Source organism: Macrosteles quadrilineatus, unplaced genomic scaffold (assembly GCF_028750875.1).
Source record: "Macrosteles quadrilineatus isolate MER2022 unplaced genomic scaffold, UCM_ALF_1.0 Scaffold_8__2_contigs__length_117827958, whole genome shotgun sequence".
Taxonomy (NCBI): Eukaryota; Metazoa; Arthropoda; class Insecta; order Hemiptera; family Cicadellidae; genus Macrosteles; species Macrosteles quadrilineatus.
The window spans coordinates 6,995,475-7,018,528 of NW_026542601.1; the positions used below are offsets into that span (position 1 = coordinate 6,995,475).

The window sequence follows — 23,054 nt, forward strand, 5'->3', positions numbered from 1 at the left end:
TAGTTTGAAGAATAGCATAGACTTAGTCGACAAAACAAAAAACATAGAAGTAAAAAATCATCACACACTAGCCTCCTTCGATATGGTTAATCTATACACTAACGTACCCATTCATGAAACATTGCAAATAATCGATAACCATCTGAAGAATACCGAATTTTTAACATCTGAAGCTAGAACCGAATTGATCAACCTGTTAGATATTACTCTAAAACAAAACTACTTCAGCTTCGACAACAAATTTTATTTCCAATCTGACGGCCTTGCTATGGGTTCCCCTCTATCAGGAATTTTGTCTGAAATATTTTTGAACCACATAGAGAACTCATATATCCTATCTGAACAAAATCCAAAACAAAATAAAATCCTGTTCTACTATCGCTACGTTGACGATACTCTGGTCTTATTTGATGGTAATGCTCGCCAGCTGCAGTTGCTAAATAAATATCTTAATAGCATACGACCGAAACTGAAATTTACCCTCGAAACCGAAAGCAACAATAAGATTAACTTCCTCGACCTTACAATAGAAAAACTCAACAATAGATTCAAATACAGTGTATACAGAAAACCTACTACTACCAACCAAACTATACACTCATCTTCATACCACCCTATCAGCCACAAATTAGCCGCTTATAATAGCATGATTAACAGAATGATCAAAATACCATTGTCCCCAGAGGATTATAACATTGAATTAAATACGATTAAGCACATTGCTCGTTCCAATGGCTATGAGACGAAAATGATTGATAAACTTGTAACTAAACAGCTGAATAAACAATCTCACGAAAAAAATGAACCACTGATTGAAAAACCTAAATATATTCCCATTGAATACGGCCATGGACTACATAATTTATTAAGGAAAGAACTCAGACCCTTCAACATAATTCCAGCTCCAAGAACCTCAAATAAAATTGACAACTTGCTGAAACCCAAATTACAACATAATACAAATAAATTAGAAAAAACTGGTGTCTATAAATTAAAATGCAACGACTGTGATAAGTTTTACATAGGACAAACAGGCAGATCCTTCGCCAAAAGAGCCAAGGAACACAAACCCAATCCCCGAATAAATCCTCAAAAATCAAGCTACGCTCAACACATTATAGATGAAGAACATAGCACAGGAAATATTGAAAATAATATTGAAATAATGGAAGTATGCAACAAAGGTTTTACTCTTGACACCCTTGAGGAATTTCATATTTATAAGGCCCTAAAACAGGAAAGCGACCATGTATTAAATGAGAAACTTAATTACAGTTCCCACTTAATTTTTAATAAAATCATCAAGACTTCTCTAGTTCGTCAGACTAGTTCAACACACACCCCCTACAGAAGGACGAGTCCATGTCCTAAGGTACAAGGGTCGTCTTATCATCGTCGCCGTCGCGCTCAGTGTTCTCCAGCCGGCTCCCGCGACGGTACAGTTAAATAAACACAGGCCTGTATTCCGTCCCCGAGAACATTTTTAAGTGTTAATATGTCCGTATGTGTTCGTGTTTGTGTTAATGTGTTTTTGACGACGTCCAAGCGACCGACTATGACAACAACAACTATGCTTTGATTCTCGACATGTCCTACGTGACCATGACGCAAACGGCGTCGAAACCATGGTTGTAGCTTTATACAACATTTTTGAGCTGTGACGAAAATACAAGGTAAATAAACCACTATTAATATAGTAATGGCTATAGTCAAAGAAATATAGAATATGACCTAAAAAGATTGCAAGATAATGTTTTAGGATTTTATTTTGTAGTGTTGAGTCTGCTGAGTGATATACTAAAGGTTGCCAAAAATCGGTCCATGGGAAACCCCCTAAAATCATTATAAAAAATGGTGGTTTTTCCCAACATTGGAAAAATAATAAAAAATGATTCCACATGCATTTTTTATCCACATTTTCGAGATATTGACTTAAGATCACCAGTATTTAGCCACCAGTATTTATTGGGTGGTTAGTACTTCATTTCGATAGGAAACACGTTTATGGCCGCCATCATGGATCCGCCATATTGGATATACATATTGTTTTTATGTAATGATAGTTTTGTGACACATCATTTACATAACTAGATTTTAATGCTAATTTCAATGCGGGAATCCGTTTTAATTTTTTTGTTTGTTTTAAAGATATTCAAACGAAAACTCTTCCCCATACATTTCTTATAGACGTTTCGTACTTTTATCATTTTTTAAAATATCTCCAGTTCATATTAACGCTTGCAGTTCGTTTCAACCTTAAAATATTCAGTAATGTAAGGGCTTCCATTTGAGTTATTGATAATTAAAATCAGACGAGTTAGAGACCCGCTACAAACAAAAACACAAAATTAAATCAAAATTAAATTAAAGTTATAGTCTAAAATCATTCACCAAAGTATTGACTTTTATTTTAGCTATGGATTACATATTGGGAGTTATTTACAATAGGAGATATCTGTATTTAAGTAAAGAAAAATTTCAAAATAATAATAAATTAGTATTAAATTAAATTATTACAACTTAAACTTTCAAGGATTTAACGGAACTTAAACTGTTTCCATTAAAAGTAAAAAAAATCACTTAACAGACTCTTGTCTGCATTAAAGTGGTTTTTGATAAGTATTCTAAAATATCCTTCCTCACTTCTCTTTTTGAAAACACTGTGGGTACACAATCGAGGTTCACTTAAGGCCCAGAATTTCCTCGTTTTCTATCTCTTCGATGATAGGATCTTCAACACTTGGCTCTTAACGCTAATAGTCAGCAACCAACTGTTGAAATGAATAGACGCGTTCTTGGACAACGGGCCTCTAAGCGATCGACGCTCAGCGATCATCGCTCGGCGATCATCGCTCTGCGTCAGACGCAACAGACGCGCCTTGGACAACGCAGCTTTAGACTTTCTTTTTTCTTCAAATTGAAATTCTAAAAAAAAATACGGGAGCTTATGGTATACAAGTTATCTATGATTAAAACCACTGCTGTACCCTGAATTCCATACCTGATCTTGTTGTTTTATATCTTCTTCCAATTTCATTTGGTAATCATCAGATGCTGAAGAGAGGGAAGAACTTTCATCATCATCTTTAGGTTCTTCTTTAGCAACATTATCAAAATTCAAAATTTCTTCTGGAGGCCTAGCTTCAATTGCAATTGCTTCTTCTTCATTTGCATTATCATCAAAAAGGCTACTGTCTATCTTGATAGTTTTAACCACTAAAATAACAAAATAAATGAGAAAATTAACATCTTAAAATAAAAAATTGTGTAAACAGTGTGCTACATGGCATTCAAGAGAGAGAGATAGTCACATTAGAAATAAAATCCAATCAATTTAGGTGAGTCGGTGGTTCAGTCGGTAGTCACGGACTTCGGGCCCAAGGCAGCGATGTTGTGGGTTCGGATCCTGGTCACTGCCGCAAACATTTTATCAGTACAGTTCACCTTCGTACTGTACCGGCTCACCCCTTGCTTTGCTGGATACGTTCTACGCACAGATCTGTAGTCTATGTGGATGGGCAAATGCAAGGTTAAAAGAGGCCGCCAACCTCATTAAAAAAAATTGTTTTTCGAATGCAGTCAAAGATAGCCTACTTCTACATTAAGTTTTCCTTCAGCATAATCACGACAATGAGTCAGACGAAATTCTCAAATAGCAGCATAGGTTGATTTTGGTATCAATTAGTTAAACACATTGCCGCAAACCCTAACTGAAACAGACAACTGAGTCAAAAATGGCAAATATTTCTTGACTCTGCCATTTTGAATCTTTGAACGTCTGTCATTTTTTACCCAGCTGTTACTTTGAACTCAAATTTGTGGCATTGCATTCTACTAATAAAGTCCTTTAATGTGACGTACATATCGTTTATCGACCTGTGCTTACGTTTATGATTTCTTCCGACTACATGATGTCTTGTTTTGAAAAGTAAAATGTGCTCTCCTTCTGTAGTACAGTTTGTTTTGCGAGTGAAAAACCATACAAAAAGATGTGCAATAGCAAAAGACGCTTGAGCGCATCCACAGGCAGAGGGCAGTACAGCTGGCAGGCTCCGTTCGGTGAACCCATTCCCGTCGACGGGGAGGATAATATCGGTTCGTTATATCAAAATCTTTTACTGACTTTTAAATGGACTTATTAGTTACGATAGTTCTTTCATTTCTTTCTTACTGGTGTCAGTTGTACAATAAACAATCGAGTGGTTGGTACGATAACAAACTAGCCTATATCGAAACGATCTATACGATATAGTGGTGATAGGAAAAAGTGCTCACTGCCCAGGTGACTTAATGTTTGAAAACTTATTTATGTAAAAATGTGTGAGGTGGTTTTTCACTTGCAAAACAAACTGCACATAAGAGACATCATCGTCTTCTACGCTATAATCAATCGGTAAAGTAATGTCACAAACACTTTGCATACTTTCACTGTTACTTAGTACTGTATAGCATATTTGATAAGACATTCCAAAGCATTGATATAGGCATATGAGTTTTTCATATCAATAATACATTTTTGACCACAGCATTATGATTATAGATGTTGAAATAGATCTTTAGGCTACTATCAATCATTTTATTGATGTCAGTGTAACAAAAGTAAAAAATAACTAGGCCTATTAGAAGAAAACAGGTAAAATAGTGGTAATCGTGAACCATACCGATTTTTTACTGGGAACCGACTTAAACAGGGTTGCCACCATAGAGGGATGATAAAATTCATGCAGAATTCATGGTTTTCATTGGTAGTTTTACAAAATTCATGGTCGATGCGCTTATACAATTTCAACACAATTAAGTTTTGCTGATTTCGTAAACTGACGTTAAAGAGGCAGTTTCTTTGTGTGTTACTTTTAAATAACTTTTCATACCTAATATACAACTTTTTAGAGTGATTTATAAACATTCAAAACAAAGTTGAAAACAAAACAGGTCCAGCTATTCTATAAGAGATATTGGCAAAGAATTGCAAAATATATTAAGTCTAGGTCCAATTCAGTCTTTCGAAAGGAATAAAACAAAAATCCCACTCACCCAGCCAAAAAGTCCTGTTTTATTCCCTTACATATTTGTCATAAAATGTACGTTCTGGTTTATCTTATTCCACAAGATATGATGGCTTTATCCAAAAAGCTAAAAGAATCAGGTGTCAGAGTCGGAAATTCGGTTTTATTGCGCACCCCGTTTCAATTCAGTGCATGGTATAAAACTTCTGGTTTTGTGTTTCAAGTCCCCATACCTCTTTTTCATACGCGGGGGTAGGCCTACTAATGATTTTTCAAACCATAACTTATACAGTCCTCGGGAAGTCTCAGCTGACATCAGCATCTTTGGATGACTTGGAATGAACTAAGCAATTGTTTCTGATCGTGGAACATGTTAAATAATCATCTCCAAACAGTATTTTCAGGGTGTTCGTTTCTATAGACTGTTTTTAAATATGAAATATTTTTTATTTGGAAAATTTAATGGTACTGGTTGAATAATTGTCCCTAATTTTGAAAATTCATGGTCCATTGGAGAAATCCATGCATAATCCATGCCTTTTTTCATGGTCACAAGAATTCATGCATAATTCAAGCTTTTCAAGGTTTTCATGGCTGGTGGCAACCCTACAAAGTCCAAATCAATGTACCATAACAACCTTATATTTTTTTAATGCAGACCCTAACATAAACACTGAAATGTTGTACTAATATAAGACTTCTAATGTAGGACAAAGAATCTGTATTATGATCTTTTAGTTGTGTAGGGTATCTATTAGCCCATGGACTCTTTAACTTTCTCAGGTAAGCTAGCTAAACTCTATTCCCCCTTGAAAATAATTCCTAACCAGCTACTTGGGAATCACACCAGGTTAGATCAGGTTAGGTTGAGTAAGGTTAATTGTACATTATTTAATACATTTACTTTAATTTAAAACATTCGGTCACTCAGCCTAAACTAACCTGATGTGGTGGGTATAGGAGAAAATAAGGCAACCTGTTTTCCTTTCACTCACCCCCATCAGGTTCGCCAGCTTCTTCCATCTCTCTCTGAGCCGCATGGTAGGCAGCAGCTATGGCATTGACGATTCTGACGTTTTTAGGGGAAGGTGTGCTTTGTCTAGCATATCGCAGCCAGTCGCTGCACTCTTCCTTCCATTCTACGTCTGTGCCGGGGCCAGCCACCCTAGGACCATTAATGCATTGACTTCAGAACACCCGTTGGTAAATTCTAAATCCTTATTCATTACATACCATACCATTTGTAAAATGAGTACTTGTGTAAATATGTTGGTATATTTTAAATTTACTTTTACTTGACTAACCTCACTTGACTTAGGTTTGAGCTACGGGAACAGTAAAACACCGTAACTAGACGGATGTTACAGAACTACCAGTGTTTTATTGTTCCCATACACGGAGTTGAAGATATGGCTGATGAAAAGACCTTTCTACACCCTAGGTGAATTTCTTGAGCGGGGAGAAGATCCACAGTAAACCAGAAATTAATTTCTAAAAGACTTACTTTTTTAATTCTTGAAGAATTGTATAATATTTTACTTTTGGTAGCACTGGATCCCAACTCTCACAACTTGAGGGCGGGGTACCGTGTCGTTGTCATACCAACATCAAGTCGCCCAGTGTGAAACAGCCAATGCTGTCAACCCAAGCCGGACACCGTTTATTTAAGGTAAGGGCCTATATTTTCATGGTTACTATGTTTTTCCTAGTTTTGCTCGAACTTTTGAGCAAAATTTCACAGAGAAGGTTGACTATTTTTCTCAAATGCCTGTGATACATTAGGATGATGACCACAATAAATTAGACTGAAATATTAAGCGTATTTTGTCTGACCATACCATTCTGCTATCTCGTTCAACTTTCCATTGCCCATGGCCGTGCCACATTCCAGCTTTTGACAGTATTCTGGGATATACAACTCTGCAGCTACCTCTTTCATCAGCCTTAGTTTATTAGCAGTTAGGCGACCCTGGGCACGGAACGTCCAAACCAGGCTGTGGTAGGCGTCAAGCTCTAAGAGACAAAAAAGAATGAGTCATGAGTCTTCTCAAACTTGTATAAAACCCAAATTCACAAACACAAAGATGCAATGTCAAACCAGAAAGTCTAACTTACAACAAAAACAAAATTGTTTTAAAACCACTTAAACTATTGTTTCAATAAATATTTAAGATTTCATTTTAGCCCATGAACATTTAAACTGTATAAAATGACTAATAAGTTATGGGCTGTTTACCTTGTGTTGATAGTTACTTGGGGTGATTCACAACAACATATGGTCACAAGAACTGAAAGGTAATAAGACGGCACAACAACAAAAATAGTATAAACTATAAACTCGATAAGCAAATTAACTACTGCTCTGAATGATTGTTTTTAAGTTTCTCAGATAGCCTACCTTTTAATAAAACCCTGCGATTGCACAGTAAATAGGCCAACATTAGACCTTTACTATAAAGGTATGCTACACTTGGAGGGTTTAAGAAGCGATATATTGAAGCAAATCAAAATCTATAGTATATTGATATATAGGTTTACAATATTGCAGGTTCTCTGCGGAACTGTAGCCCTGTGTATTATGAGTAACCTTCTTGTGATCAAGCCAGGTCTAAGTTACAAACTTGTTTACGCAAGTAAACAAATTTGCTTAGTCTGCAGGTTCGTTGTGACATGCCCTACTAAAATATAATTGGAATAATTTAAGTTAGAAGACAAAGGCAACAACTTACCCATTCTTCTAAGCTCACCCAGTGCTTCTTCTTCGGTCATCCACGTGGGGGATGATGGACGCTCATTGCAAGCAGGTTTAAAATCTAAAAACGCTAAAAAAATAAAAATAAGTTAATTAATATCTCTAGGAATAACTTACTTCCATTAATAAAAATTTGTAGATGAATCACAACTTGTCCCGCAGAAAAATGGAATGAATGTATCAAATTTTAAATATATCGATTAGGCCTATTTCATTCGATAGGCCTAACTTATATCATGTTTGGTTAGTTAGGTTAACCTAACCTAACAACCCAATGAAATAATCGATAGGTACCTATCAAATTATCTAGGCTATATAGGCTGTCGATATATTCATTCGATTGTTCTTCGGGAGAGTGTAGGATGTGTGGACATATTCCTTAGACGCAGCTGTTAATTAATAGCCCATACAGAGAATGGCAACTAAGTTAAGGTATCCGAACCACATTTTTGCCTTGTGATTAACAAATTAGTCTAATTGTCAGAATAGTAACTTACTACGGATAAGTTAGTCGTAATACTCACTATTGAGGACATTAATCGACACCAGGGAGTATCGCATCCACAGTGAATGTCTATAAATATTTATCCACAACATGATGGTCTAGGCCTACCTCAAAGACAATTATAAAAAGCGATGAGTCTTAGTCTTATTCTTTTGCATTAGGCCTAATTGTACCTAATGAAACTGATACAAAGCCAGCTAACGAGATGGGGGTACAGTTTCTTAACTGGGCTACGCTAATTTTGATTGAAACTATCGATTCGATTACCCTAGTAAACCTTCATGCGATTTTTTCACCATCAGCAAGTTTGGTTGGTTAGGTTATGATAGTTTAATTTTATAATAGATATATTTTAAAATATCAATTATTAATCAATATTTTAATAGTTTCAATCAATTTTAGCATAGCCCAGTTAAGAAACTGTACCCCGAGATGGGTAGGCCTAAATGACCATTTAATTTCCAATACAGTAGGCTAGGTCATCATGGGATAATTTTTATAGGTTAGATACGACATTTACAATATAATTACCTGGTTCCTCCTCGGTCTGCATGATGGCGATTATAGGTTACACTAATTAATCTACAAACTTGTTTTGATTGTTTATTCACAAGTAATCCTAGATCAGGGTTTTCAAAACATTAGTCCCGGCAAAACAAAACAACTAAAAACAAAAAAACCCGACCCAAACTTTCCTTACTGTTGCTCTTCTTCTTGAGTTGAATCAGAATGAATGAGTTCGAGTTCTCCTCTAGTCCTCTCCTACTGCGTTTCTTCTTCTTCACTGTTTTGCTTTGTTCTTCTTTTTTCTTTCCAGGAGGACGGATACAGTCAACCAGTCCACCTAGTAATAACTACCAATGAATTAAACTGAATCAATTCAAAATCTAACTCACTTTCTAACAATGACGGAACATGAATTTTAAATTTTATATATACTGACAAAAATGTGATGAGGGGTGGACGAAAATGTAACAATTATTTCTCTAGATTCTTCTCATCCATATTCAACCTGAGCAACACACCACAGCCAACTTATGAATTTGGGTTGAATCAGTCAACAAACTGCTGTAATTTTTCAGCCATATACGTACAAAGAAAGTTTGAGGCACTTGAACCAAACAGGGGTGCCAGGCCGGACGACATTCCACCTCTGCTATACTCAAATACAGTGCTCTTATTATTCTTGCCTTGTTGTTTGCCCTATATACTTCGCAAAACTACTCGAGACGGGTGTTATTCCATCGTCCTTGAAGAAGAGATATGCTGTCCCCATATTCAAATCTGGCTGCAAAAACATCATACGAAATTACAGACCTATTGCCATACCGGGACGATGTCGAAGTTGGACAACGTTAAACGTGGACTACGTTAAAAGCAGACACCGCCTCAATCAGACAACGATAAAAGCAGACAACGACGAACATGGACACATTCAAATGTGTCCAAGCTTAACGTTGCACGCAAACGACGAACCTGGACACATTTATAAGTTGCCCAGGGGTGGCGTTGCACGACACGACGAATATGGACACATTCAAATGTGTCCAAGTTTAACGTTGCATGCAAACGACGAACCTGGACAAGTTTTTAAGTTATCCAGGGGTGGCGTTGCACGACACGACGAAACTGGACACAATCAAATGTGTCCAAGTTTAACGTTGCACGACACGACGAATCTGGACACATTCAAAAGTGTCCAAGGGTAACGTTGCACGCAAACGACAACCCTGGAAACTTAATCTGTCCAACTTTAACGTTGTCCGCGTGTGTCGTTGTCCAAGTTCGGCGCGGTCCTGCCATACCTATTGCCATTTAGCCTGCATTGTCCACAAAGATTTATGAAAGTCTCATTCTTGATTCTTTATCGGCTTTAAGCTCGGCAAAAGCTTATAAAGAATAAAGTAATCCGGCTTTAAGTTCGGGTTACCACATTGTAACCCTATATTAGGTAGCTTCCACGGGTTCGGAAAGCTCAATAGAATTCACCAGAGCGCTGCTCTCTTGGGATCATTACATCATTTTACTAATGGATACAACTGAGGTATTCCATCTTTTCTATCCAAATCAGAAGAGGTGAGATAAACAATTTTATTTTCCACGTAAAATCCGATATAACATAATCATTAATTGTGATCTAATTGTTGATCTTAGACATAATACAACTGTTAAATAAAATTTGTTTATATTGAGTTAATTGATTTTTGTGACGTTGAAAACTTTAATATACCTATGTAATATACCTGTGCAAGAAGAAACATTTGATTTTATAATGTTGGTTGCATTTCATAGATGTTAATGACTATTGTTTTGTTCTGATTGTTGAGTTTGTTTGAATAAATAATAATAATTCAGTTGTTATTGGAATGGAGAGTACATTGAATATACTAGATTTTATCTTTTCTTTAAAAATATTACAAGTTATTTAAGCAACTATTGTGTGATAAGGCATGGGCAGGATTTGGAACATGGGGTGCAATAGATAAGAAATATCCAATCTGTGGAAGTATATTGTGCAACAAGGAGGGTAAGCCATAACTTTTTTATACCAGAGTTAAAATTATTAATAAACATTAAAGTTATAGTATATAATTTATATATAAAAATAACTTCTTGATCAGCATCGAGCATCGTACGTGTTATTAAACTACCTGAAAACACAAAGAAAATGTCAAATTAACACTTGTTAATAATATATTTACACTTATAGGCCTACTGTTTACTCACAAGAGGGTAAATACATAAAAGATAAGTGGTGATAGATTTCGATTGGACACTCCAATCATCATCAGACCCAATAGGCGAATGGTTCTTCTACATTTTGATTCTTGTCATTCGCCTATTAATCAGAGAAATATAGGATATGGCCTTAAAAAAATTGCAAGAAAATGAATTATGGTTTTATTTTGTAGTGTTGTACGTGCAGAGTGACAGTAGTACTAAAAGTTGCTAAAAATTGGTCCACGGGAAAACCCCTAAAATCACTATTAAAAATGGCGGCTTTTCCCAACAAATTTTGAAATTCGCTAAAACTTACAACATTAATTTTTGTATGCACATGTTTCCGTGGTTAGTACTTCATTTCAACAGGATTCAAGTTTTTGGCCGCCATCTTGGATCCGACATAGCCTATTGGATATACCGTAAATAAAAAGTTTTAAATGCAACGATGATGTTGTGACACATCATTATAAACTAGATTTCCATGCTGATTTCGATACCAAAATCCGTTTTGAAATATCTTTTTTTGTTTTAAAGATATATTAAAACAAAACTCTCCCCCATACATTTCTTATGGACGTTTCGTACTTCGATTTATCTATGGAATCATGGAAAACGGTCATGACTTAAATGCACTGTAGCTTACCTGGACGATGTAGGTAACAATTGGAGGGAGGAATAAAGATGAACATGATAAAAACCTGTGATACAGCCAAGAAGTACAATTTAACTCTAAACATGGAAAAATGCTCTTTTGCACAAGACAAAATTCATCTGTTAGGATATGTAATAACAAAGTTAACAAAATCCGTCCTGGATCCAGACCGTCTTCAGCCGCTCTTGAAACTACCACTTCCTCATGATGTCCAATCATTGTGTCGAACAATGGGCAAGTTCGCTCACTATTCTGGCTTTTTAAAGAGTTTTTCATTGAAAATTCAGCCCCTTTCATCAACTAAAAGTTTTCCATTATAAGAAGAGGCAATTAACTCCTTCAATTAATTGAAAATGAAATAGAAAACTGTAATTAAAGTCCCAATCCAAGATGACATACCATTTACAGTTGAGACTGATGCATCTGAGTTTTCAATCAAATCAACCTTCTCACAAGCAGGACGGCTAGTAGCTTTTTTATTTTAAAACATTAGGCTATCAATAACATCTGAAAAGAACCATTCTTCCATAGAAAAAGAAGCTCAAGCGATCGTAGAATTTCTTAAGAAGTGGAGACACTACACACACACACTAATTGGAGACCATTCCTACTCAATACAGACCAAAGATCAGTTTTTTCATGGTTGAAAAAACTTACCTTTTTCATTGGGAGAAATTCTTCGTATTACAGTCTAATGACCAATTTGTGCTGAACTTAAGCTTAGGTTTTGCAAATATGAAAGGTACGTTAATCAAAACTATAACACCTTTTGAGTGTCTGAACTTAGACTTTAAAGGCCCGATTCCAAGTGATACACAAAATAGGTATATATTACCTATCGTAGACAAGTATTTGCGATATCCATTTTGCTTTCACCTGTCGAGACATGACTTCTAGTAGTCTACTGTGATTGTGAAACTGAAAGAACTTTTTACAATTTTTGGTAGCCTATGCCTTCGTTTGTTCACTCAGACCAATGAACGTAAATAATGTCGGAAGTATTAAAATCTTTCCTACAAACTCATGGGGCTGCGTCAAGCCAAGCCATTCTTCTGCTTATAATCCTAGAGGGGGAATGGCCAAGTAGAGAGATTCAATGGCACTATATGGAAGACAATCATGCTTGCTATCAGAACCCGGGTTTTACCTGTAAAGTATTGGGAATCAGTTCTTTCTGAAACACTTTCAATAAGATCCTTACTAGTGGTCGTCCTGTGGTCGAAACTCGACCAAAAATAATTAATGTACAGACTTCTCTATTTTCTCCCCACACTGTAAATAAAACATGTGATTGGGATTTCTTCCATTTGTTTTGATTTTCTGTTTACATTTTGTTGTTATTTCGTCACCATCATGGCAACCCAGTTGGTCCATGTTAATTTTTTGAAGTTTTCAAATTCGTTTTTTGTGCTTATTTTTTAGCCTATTTTAATTTATAAAGGGATTCTGCACACCTACAGGAAAATTGTTTTCTAACGGTATGCGCAGATTTACCCCACGATGAACACAAGCTGAGAAAAAAGGTTTTAAAGAAACATGCTTGCCTATTAATATATAGATTATACACAACAATAAATACAACACCTCATGAATTGATGTTTAAGCACCTGAGAAGATCTTATTATGGAGGCTCAGTTCCGAGTTGGCTGTCACAACCTGGCCCAATGCTGTTGCGAATGCACAACAAATCCAGCAAGTATGACTCACTTTAGAAGAAGTAGATCTTATCCAAGCTATGCTCATGTGAAACTCCCGAATGGATAAGAGAAGAAAGTGTCTATAACAGGCCTTGACCCAGCACCTTGTCAATCATCTTAAGAAACAGACCACCAATCTCCAGATACAGACGAAAATGAATAAATTATCGAGAACCGGAGTCTTCATTTTATCAAGAGCAAGAGAAAAATTATTCTAGTGGGACATTAAGTGACACAAATGAACCGGTTGAACATACAAACAGTTCTCACAAAGACTCAAGTTGAGTGGCTTCCAAAATTCATCCACAGCGTATCCGCAAAATACCTCACTACCTTAAAGACTACGACTAAGTCTCGATCTAGGGTCGGAAGAATGTGGTAATATTTTAAACATATGAACTGTAATTATTACTATTTCTTATTTAAATTATGAATTTCTTTGTTGTCTATCAGTTGTTCTTTATTTAGTTATACTAGGCACATTTTTTAAGTAAGGGCCGTTTTTAAATTTCTTCGTTCCAGCACTGCGATTGGCATTTTCAACATTTGCGCTGTGTTTGTGCATCTATTGGTAAGACATAGCCGGAAATTCGAGAAAAATCGGCCGTGTTCACATCCGGTTTTGAGCATTCAAAATGGTGCCGCCAATTGAGACTGCCGCCGACTGTGAAGTGAGCGCTGTAATTAGATTTTTAAGAGCTAAAGGTGTGAAAGCTATTGAATATCATCGACAGATTAGTGAAGTGTATGGCGAGAACATTATGAGTGACGGAATGGTACGCAAGTAGGTAAGGACATTTTAAGACGGCCCCACCAACGTTCATGATGAGCAACGCACAGGTTGTCATCATGAGTATGGGGACAGTAATGACGCCGCACAGTGCGTTACTCATCATGAACGTTCGTGGTACCGTATTTCAATTCCCATATCCACTTGCATACAATTATGACACTCATAATGTTCTCGCCATACACTTCACTAATCTGTCGATGATATTCAATAGCTTTCACACCTTAAGCTCTTAAAATCTAATTACAACGCGCACTTCACAGTCGGCGGCAGTCTCAATTGGCGGCACCATTTTGAATGCTTGAAACCGGATGTGAACACGGCCGAATTTTCTCGAATTTCCGGCTATGTCTTACCAATAGATGCACATACACAGCGCAAATGTCGAAAATGCCAATCGCAGTGCTGGAACGAAGAAATTTAAAAACGGCCCTTACTTAAAAAACGTACCTAGTATGTTGTATTTGTATGTTACAAATCTTACTCAGGCCCACTTTTATAAACGGGCAGATTGGGCCTATGCCCAGGGAGCGTACGCCAGGTGCCCCCTATCCACCACTAGGAAAAAAGGGGGCGATGCTTTTGGGTTTGCCCAGGGCTCCACTGACCCTTAACGCGGCCCTGATCTTACTAGACTTCAGAGTTTATTAAATCCTACCTTTTTACGTCAATTTATAATGAGTCTCATTTGCACTTTAGGTTGTATGACTGCTTGTGCGTGTATTTTCTAAGGAAATCTTTGCTAGGTGCGTCTTCGAAGGTGCCCCACAGCTCCGGTATGTTAGCGGGATTAACTTAAATCATCTTATAAAAATCATCTTTTTAATAACTAAAATCAATGTAAGTTAAAATTAAATGTTGGAATGGACCATAGTTTTGAAAAACAAATGAAAAGTGAGTGATTAAATAGTTTTCTGGTGTATGTAGTGGGTTATCAAAAGCTTTAAGATGATTCCTTTCTAACAGAAACTGATTAAGTATTGGCAAAGCTATGGCGCACCGACATAAAAAGGCATTTTAGAAATATATACCAGGGTACTCATGGCAAATTGTGTAGGTTCATAGGGTCCAAAACTTGTTTAGGAGACAAAATTGAATCCAGTGCCAATACACGTTTACCTTTTCAAGTTTGTATTTGCTTAGAGCAGTTTATTAGGTGAATAGGACTGCTAATTTATAATAATCAGCAATAATTAGAAATTATCTTTTTAATTACCATTAACACACATTGTAAAATGACACGTAACTCGTAAGAATCGATAATGTAGGACGGCTGGAAAAGGGATTTGACGGAAAACCCTTATTGTATGTATATAGATTGAGTATTGTTTAAATTAAAGAAATACAAACTGCTAAAGCACTGCAGTAGATTGTACTTTGACTCTGGCAAACTACACAGTTCAGGCCTACAGTGGAACACTCTACCCATACAATCACAAATGCAAACAAACAGATATCCAACTATCCTGATTAAGGAAAGGTCTATTAATCGAGTTGTATCATTGACTATATAACACTACAGTGTTATATAGTCAATGGTTGTATCAATGAGGGTTTACTGTACCGTGCAGCAGTTAGCTTGTCTTAAATTTGCTAATTATTGTGAATTTGTATATTTGTACAACAAAATAAGAATAAATAATTAGTTTAGTCAATGCTTAATCAGGGGTCAACATTTAAATTGTTATGACTTCCTCATTGCAGCTTATCTAATTTATTAAAAACAGTGCACTGCAATATCAGAGACTATCTCAATGCAATGGCAATTTGTTGAGTAATTAACTCTACAATGTAATCTATTGTAACTTGTACTTCCTCTTCCTATATGTTGCACTTAGTCAATGTTTCTACAGTTTTGAATTTTAAACTACATTGGGATATTGTTGAGCCTGGTTATTCTATTTACTTGGATAAAGCAGTATAATTTTCCTGCTTAACAAGTATTATTTCTACTATTTCACTTCAACTCCCTCTTGTTCTTTTAACCATAGAACCAAGCCTGTTTATGTTCTTTAAGTGTTACTAATCTGTCATCTTAAAGTCATGACACTATATGGGATCAAACAGTTGTTTGAACAATGATTCTGTATTGTTTACATTAAAAAAATACTCTTAGGTTACCAGTTATCACCCATAAGTACAAAATAGCCATTTGATTTTATCGGAACGCAACTTTAAAACTTGCTTCATAAATCTTCATATTCAACTTAATAAATTCACCCCTAGGTCTTTTAAAGGTAGAAATATATTTTTTTAGGTGGTTCAAAGTAAATGGTCACAATAAAGATAATAATTAATTCAATCTTTATCTTTGAACCATTTTGTGTTTTTGTCAATTGTATATACTCATTGACAGGTAAATTAGCCCTATTGCATTTCATATTTTTTTTGTATTGTAATTTCAAAAATTTTAAATTATTGAAATTAAGAATGAAGTGGTTTTATTGTTTACTTCAACAGAGTTTTTGCAAGATTGTAATCATTTACCGTCTTGTGATTTAAATAAATAACAAATTTCTTCTTCCACACATAAGATTTTTAGCTTTTTTATTCATGAAATTTTTAACTTTGATAATTTTCAACATGAGGTAAAAACAACACAAGTTCAAGTGATTACAACAATGTTATTCTTGTTAAAAAGATACAATAGAGGTAGACAGTCTACAGCATGATGAGGAATCAACAGTGCAAAACAATGTATAAATAAAAGTCTTCTGAGAAATACAACTAGAATAAAGTAATTTAAACCAACCATTAAACAACATCCACTCAGCCATACATCAATCAGAGATCAAAAACAAAATTAAAATACTATAACCACGTATGAATTATTACTCGTTTATACATTTTGAAATAGCACTAGATATAGAAATTTAAAAATTCCATTAATTTATATACAAAAGTCAATTTCAAGCTAATTTACAAGGCTTAATTTCTGTTTAGTGATGTGAATCATTAACTCTTATACCATAGACAAACTCTATATACATCGTATAAAATCCTATTATGTACTTTTCTGGTGCCTTCTCTATCTCTAGTTTCATGCAAGCCTTCAAAAACCTTAAATGTAAAACAGAAACAGTTTCTCCCTGAGCGTAAGGTAACTATTGGTTTATAGTTACAGGCAAGTTCAAAAATTTATGTAACTGTACATATTACATTACATGATGTAACACTATTGTTGTCTTAAATGCAAAAAGGGGACAAGCTGATTATTATGCACAAAGTAAATTAAAAATGATAAAATAAATATTACCCACTTAAACAAAAACTGAAAAAATCCATCAAAAGGTTTGAAATAAAATAAAAATGCCTGTGAAAACTCCAACAAAAAAATATCAGAAACATTTAGTGCAAAAATTTGATGTACAGTATTAAGAGCAAATATTTTAAAGGCTAGCTATTGTTAAGTTATAGAAACAATAATGACTAGGACAAGTATGGCTTAAAATATTTAAATAACTGAATTTAGATCGCAGAAGACTTGCAGGACACAACACATACTAAGTACAGCTATTAGCTAAGAGGTAGTGAAGTTGTTGGCATTTAATACAACTTAAACAAATACAATAAATGATACGTACAGTCTTATGATAACTTAGTCTATATTGCACAGTCTCAGTGTTAACTTGACTGACTTAACAGTCGAATTGTCTATCACAGAGAATCAGTCTGATTAGGACGCTCGGGCGAAATGGATTACAGAGCTGTGTCGAACTGCGACTTCCTTGGCCGCCGGTTCAGTATTATCCACAGGCTTGAAGTTTATCTTACGTTTACGCGGTGGGAGAGTTAGTTCGTCCCTAGGGAGGATCGCGAGGTCCAGAGGGTCCGGGGAGGATGAGGGGGAGGGACTGACAGGATTGCTGCTGGGAGGAGTCAGAGGTTCGTTGGATTCCCGGTGAGAAAGATCACCCATAACTCTGATTTCTTCTTCTCGCATCTTGTCGTCCTGAAGGTCTATCACGACTTGGTTCTCTAGATACTCCGGAGGAGGAGGGAGATTGAAACTGTACTGCTGTCTTCGATGGATGGAGGCTAGCGTGTCAGGAATGAGGTAAACTGGTGGTTCCGTGACTGGCAACGATGACGACTCGATGACATGAATCATTCCGGAGTTGTTTGGACGGTCTTCACTCCAGTTAGAGACTTGTCTACCTTCGTACTCGGCAGCCGCAGCCGCCAGGAGGGCCGGGTTGAGTCCCTGCGGTTGTTGAGAGGAGCGAGGATATAAATATTGCACCAACTCTCGCATGTTGGGATGCGGCTGGCTCGAAGATGGCTCCCCACTTCTGGGAGTCATGACGTGAATTTTGGTAGAATTTACTTCAACCTCCTTATTGTTTTCTTTATCACTGGTGGACGAGGCGCATGAAGATTCCGCCATTCCAGGAGACATAACGTCATCTTCTCCTCTAACATCGACTGACGATTCTGAATGGCTCTTGATATGGCTTTCCATGGACTTTTTGGAGGTGAAAGTCTCGTTGCAGATAGTGCACTTGTAGACTTTCTCCCCGTAATGAGCAACTAGATGCAGCTTGAGCACATGATTGTAACCAAAACTTTTTCCGCAAATTTCACAAGCGTACGGTTTTTCTCCGGTGTGAGTCCTGTTGTGCACTTTGAGTTGTTTGGAGCAAGTAAAGCCTTTCCCGCACGACTTGCAGACGTAGGGTTTTTCTCCAGTATGTGTTCTCATGTGTATGACGAGTTGTCCGCTCTGAATGAATGTCTTCGAGCAGATTCCGCACTTATGTGGACGTTCGCCCGTGTGGATCCGCATGTGGCGATGCAGTTTCCCGCTGTGTTCAAAAGCTCGCTCACAAATATCACACTTGTACGGCCTTTCCTTGGTGTGTATTCTTCTGTGAACACTGAGGTTCTCCTTTACGGAGAAGGACTTTTTACAATATTCACACTGGTAAGGTTTTTCGCCTGTATGGGTCCGGTAGTGACGAGTCAGTCGAGCCGGCACAGCGAAACTCTTACCGCAGAAGTTACACTGATAGGGATCTTCTCCCTCTTTACCGTGGGAGCGTAAATGGTTCTGAAAAGTGTTTTTCTGGTTGAAAGTCTTGTTACAAAACGAGCACTGAAACACTTTCTCTGGAACTGATGTAGACGAGTCCACTGCTTGTTCCTCGGTTGTGGGAGTGATAGAGAACACAGGAAGGTCTGGACTGCAGACGACACGTTTGACTGATAGCTGCTGTTCCGAGGATGGCTGGGCAGCTGGGGCAGCTTGTGAGGTTGGCAGCAATGGACTCAGCGTACAGTCAGCACCAACTGGCAAAGACTCTCTCAATCGGCCATCTTCAGTTATCGGAGACATGTCTGGGTTGAACAGTCCAAGTCCGACCATCTCACTCACACGATTCCAGATGTTATCTGAAAAAGAAAACATTAATTAGTTTTTGGTTCAACGATAAAAAAGTCATGCCCTAAATCAAGGAATAAAAGAAGGAGCCTAAAAGACTAATCAAGGAAATTTTCGAGACAATGTTTGACATTGAAAGATAAATTAAAAATTCAAGCAAGAAGACTTGATTCAAGGGACTTACCAGTATATTTTCTCAAAATCCCTAATGCCTTTGAGCTAGTTTAAAATGGTCACTAATATAAGTTAAATAAAACTAAGGACAAAATAGTCACTTATCCTTAAAAAAATATATATATATATATGTATCCCATAACCAGCAGGGCTCGACTTGAGGGGTAACACGGCGGAACGGAGTTCCATTACCTCCCTTTTGGAAAGATACAAATTTTGTCACTTTTGCTTATAAAGCATTAAATGATAAATCATTGCTTGGTATTAGTTTAAACCCTATGTAAATATTAGTACCGTACCTAATGTTATAAACAATATTATGTAAATATATAATATATATATATATACAATTCTGAATACAACTAAATCAATATAATGTAAAAAAACTTTAACATTTTAAAACAATGGATGTAAACCATGAGAGCTCAACCTCCCAGAGCAAAGAATAATAATTATTATTCTTTGCTCTGTGAACCTACTCCCCACCCCCTCCCACTTGAGAATTGTTTGTAATTGCTTATTGAAGTTAACTAACACCTACATATTAATTTGATCTAGGAGGAGAGAGGAAAAACATACTTATTACTATATATTTAGTCATGAAAACAAAAAATAAACTAAATTAATAACAGGAACCAGTTTGTTTAACTGCTAACTATCATATAAATTTTCATTGTTGTTATTTGCAAGATTAATAATGTAGCCTGTGACAAAGTATTCACATTTTATAAATTGAATTCTTTAAAAGTAACTTCAAATATTTCATTTTAAAAAAGCTTGTAGTTTTTTTTTTTTTAGATTATTAAATACAAATTCAAGTTTTGCGGCTATTATATTACCCTAATCATTGATTTATTTGACAATAATATTCATTTTACAATACGTACAACAATTCAATTGATACACAAATAGTTAAGATAATAAATCACTATTAATATTCATGAAGTACATAAATAATATAATATAATTTATTTATTTATCAAAATTTAAACAATGTATTTTATAAATAAAACAGGCTACTGCATTAAAATTGTTTTGACATTGTTTGGGATTGTATAATTACATGAATTATATTTATGTTATATGTATGGTTCCTATAATTAATCAAATAGGCAATATTGTTTAAAACGACTTTTCTACTATTCCATACGTGGAATAAAAACGCCAAGGAACCGTTGTTCAAACCGCTTCATTTTGTTACTCTCGACATTTTACCAACAATTAAAAAGTTTCTGTAAGTCTATTACAGACAAAAATTGATACTGAACCATAAATATTTTACTGTCTGACGAACTATCAACACCACCAAAATAAAAATAAAAGATTGGTTAAAAGATTGTTGTTGAAAAGATTGGTTGATCAGCCAAACAAAAAATACACTTCTTTCACCAATATCTATTAATATTTACTCTATAACACAAGTTACTCAAAAATAAAGTTTTTGTATATTCTAAACGAAACAAAATATTATTGAGGATTAAATATAGTAAGTAAGTTGAACATCTGGTGCATTTTCGCTACGAAAAAGTTCTATCTTGTGGGTTTTGTACTACAGCAAACAAAATAAATATGTTTAATTTCGCATTAAAAATTACCCTAAATTACTCTAACATTAACTATCCATATTTTATTAATAGCTATAAAATTTATGTCCAAAACGGATTACGAAATATGCAAAAATTCAACGCCTGTTAGTCCGCTACAAATAACAACATGAATTCCCTACGAAGCGACGGCAAGTGTTGTAAACCAGATACAGTAGTACTACAAAGATAATGCATCATTACGATCGTTTGCCTGTGGTTGTTCTGGTTGTAGCGATACAGTAATTTTTAACAGAAAGTAAATAATAATTTTTAGTGTAATTTTTAGTGCAGCTTATAAAATTCCTTTAGAAATAAAAGCAGTAGTGTAGTCGCATAAATAATTGAAAATAATTCATTTCAACGAGATAATTTTGATACATTAATTTAAAACGTATTCATCCCCCTTTACAAAACGTTAATAAATGTCATTGGCGGATAAAACACACTAAATAAAAATATAAAATTTAGAGGCTTGTTTACAGTTGCCAGTCAAATAAGGAGTTAAATAGTTTATTGTAAACACAAAAGAGCGTAAAAAAACTTTGTATTAACACAAAATAGCTGCGCAAGTATTGCAATTAATTCAAAAAACTAAACTTCGCTATGTTAATTTATTTAAAACTATTAGGACTCAATTATTGACACATTTGCCACTCATGTTTAATAAGCAAGGAGCCTTAGTTTCGACAATTTTATTATTTTTTGCAATACAATAAAAAGCGGTGTTTTGTATCAAACAACTGACTAACGGACTCGACAAACAGTAAACGGGGAAATAGTTTATCAAAGAAATATTTCACGCTTCAGATATTAATAAACTAATAAACGATTTATAAGACAACAATTTTACGTCTGTAGTCGGTATCTTAAATAAAAAAATAACAAAATTGTACTAAAACAACCACTTGTTTCTTTACAATGAAGTAAAGCGTTAGGTGATGAGAACTTTATGAAACGAATTAGAGACATATGGTGTGTTTAAATGTACTTGGATCTTATTATTTCATACTAACCTATTTATTAAAATGTATTACGACCACAACTGGATATTTAAGTGCGTGAGGTACTGGTTGTTTATACTGCATAATTTAACCAAATTTGTGATGTTTTAAAAACCAAAACTATAGTAAAACAAAATTCAAAATAATTTACAAAACTCGTGTAAACGTAAAAATAAATTAAGTCAGAAAAAATAAAAATCGTAAAAATATTTACCATTTTGTTTGTAAAAAACCCTAAGATTTTTAATCCACTCCTTATGGGTCCTATCCCAAATTTCCGCCATGGTACGGGAGGTGGTAGGGTGACGGGGTTCACTGAGGCACTGAATGGTAGCTTTAGGTCCATGACTCTCCCATGCACGTGGAGACTCCAGTGAGAGAGGGGAGGGAAAGGGGAGGGAGGGGGGAGGCGTCGTGACGTCACAGAGCGATGCTCCGGCAGCGTCGGCACGTGGCTGAGGTAGGGCCTAGGCGGAAGTTGCAGTTGCAGGGGTAGTTGGGGATGCAAGGGGTAGTTAGGTAGTTGGGGATGCATGGGTGTAGTTAGCCAGTTAGGGATACTAGGGTTCAAAGGATAACTTTGACTTTGCGATAGCGGAGTCTACAAATTAGGAAAGGGGAGGTGTCAAGTTTTTTGAACGTTTTAGAATAAGTTTTTTGAAAATATTCTAAATTTTATATTTCACTGTCCACGAGTTCAAAGATTAGTTCAGTAAAATGGTGTTAAATTACATTATTTATAAAATGAAAAACTACATTGGGAACTCGCTTTACAAATAAAACGGTT

General features: G+C 35.6%; 2 protein-coding genes across 4 annotated transcripts in view; both read right to left on the reverse strand.

Moving 5' to 3' along the window:
• LOC129001530 (BRCA2-interacting transcriptional repressor EMSY-like) overlaps nucleotides 1–8,952 on the reverse strand; it is a 30,333-nt gene extending 21,381 nt beyond the window's left edge. For all 3 annotated transcript variants that reach the window (XM_054428856.1, XM_054428854.1, XM_054428855.1), the window contains exons 1-5: nucleotides 8,795–8,952; nucleotides 7,736–7,828; nucleotides 6,845–7,019; nucleotides 6,002–6,171; nucleotides 3,002–3,216 (exon numbers count right to left, since the gene is read on the reverse strand). In XM_054428856.1, coding sequence (XP_054284831.1) covers nucleotides 3,002–3,216; nucleotides 6,002–6,171; nucleotides 6,845–7,019; nucleotides 7,736–7,828; nucleotides 8,795–8,816 — 675 coding nt within the window. In that variant the 5' untranslated portion in view covers nucleotides 8,817–8,952. The remainder of the gene's footprint in view (nucleotides 1–3,001; nucleotides 3,217–6,001; nucleotides 6,172–6,844; nucleotides 7,020–7,735; nucleotides 7,829–8,794) is intronic.
• A 7,778-nt stretch (nucleotides 8,953–16,730) lies between these two features.
• Nucleotides 16,731–22,581, reverse strand: LOC129000796 (Krueppel homolog 1-like). The gene is made up of 2 exons (XM_054427803.1): nucleotides 22,482–22,581; nucleotides 16,731–19,517 (listed from the first exon to the last, which is right to left on the reverse strand). The coding sequence occupies exons 1-2, from the start codon at nucleotides 22,549–22,551 to the stop codon at nucleotides 17,803–17,805; spliced, it is 1,785 nt and encodes a 594-aa protein (XP_054283778.1). The 5' UTR covers nucleotides 22,552–22,581; the 3' UTR covers nucleotides 16,731–17,802.
• Between the last annotated feature and the right edge of the window lie 473 nt (nucleotides 22,582–23,054).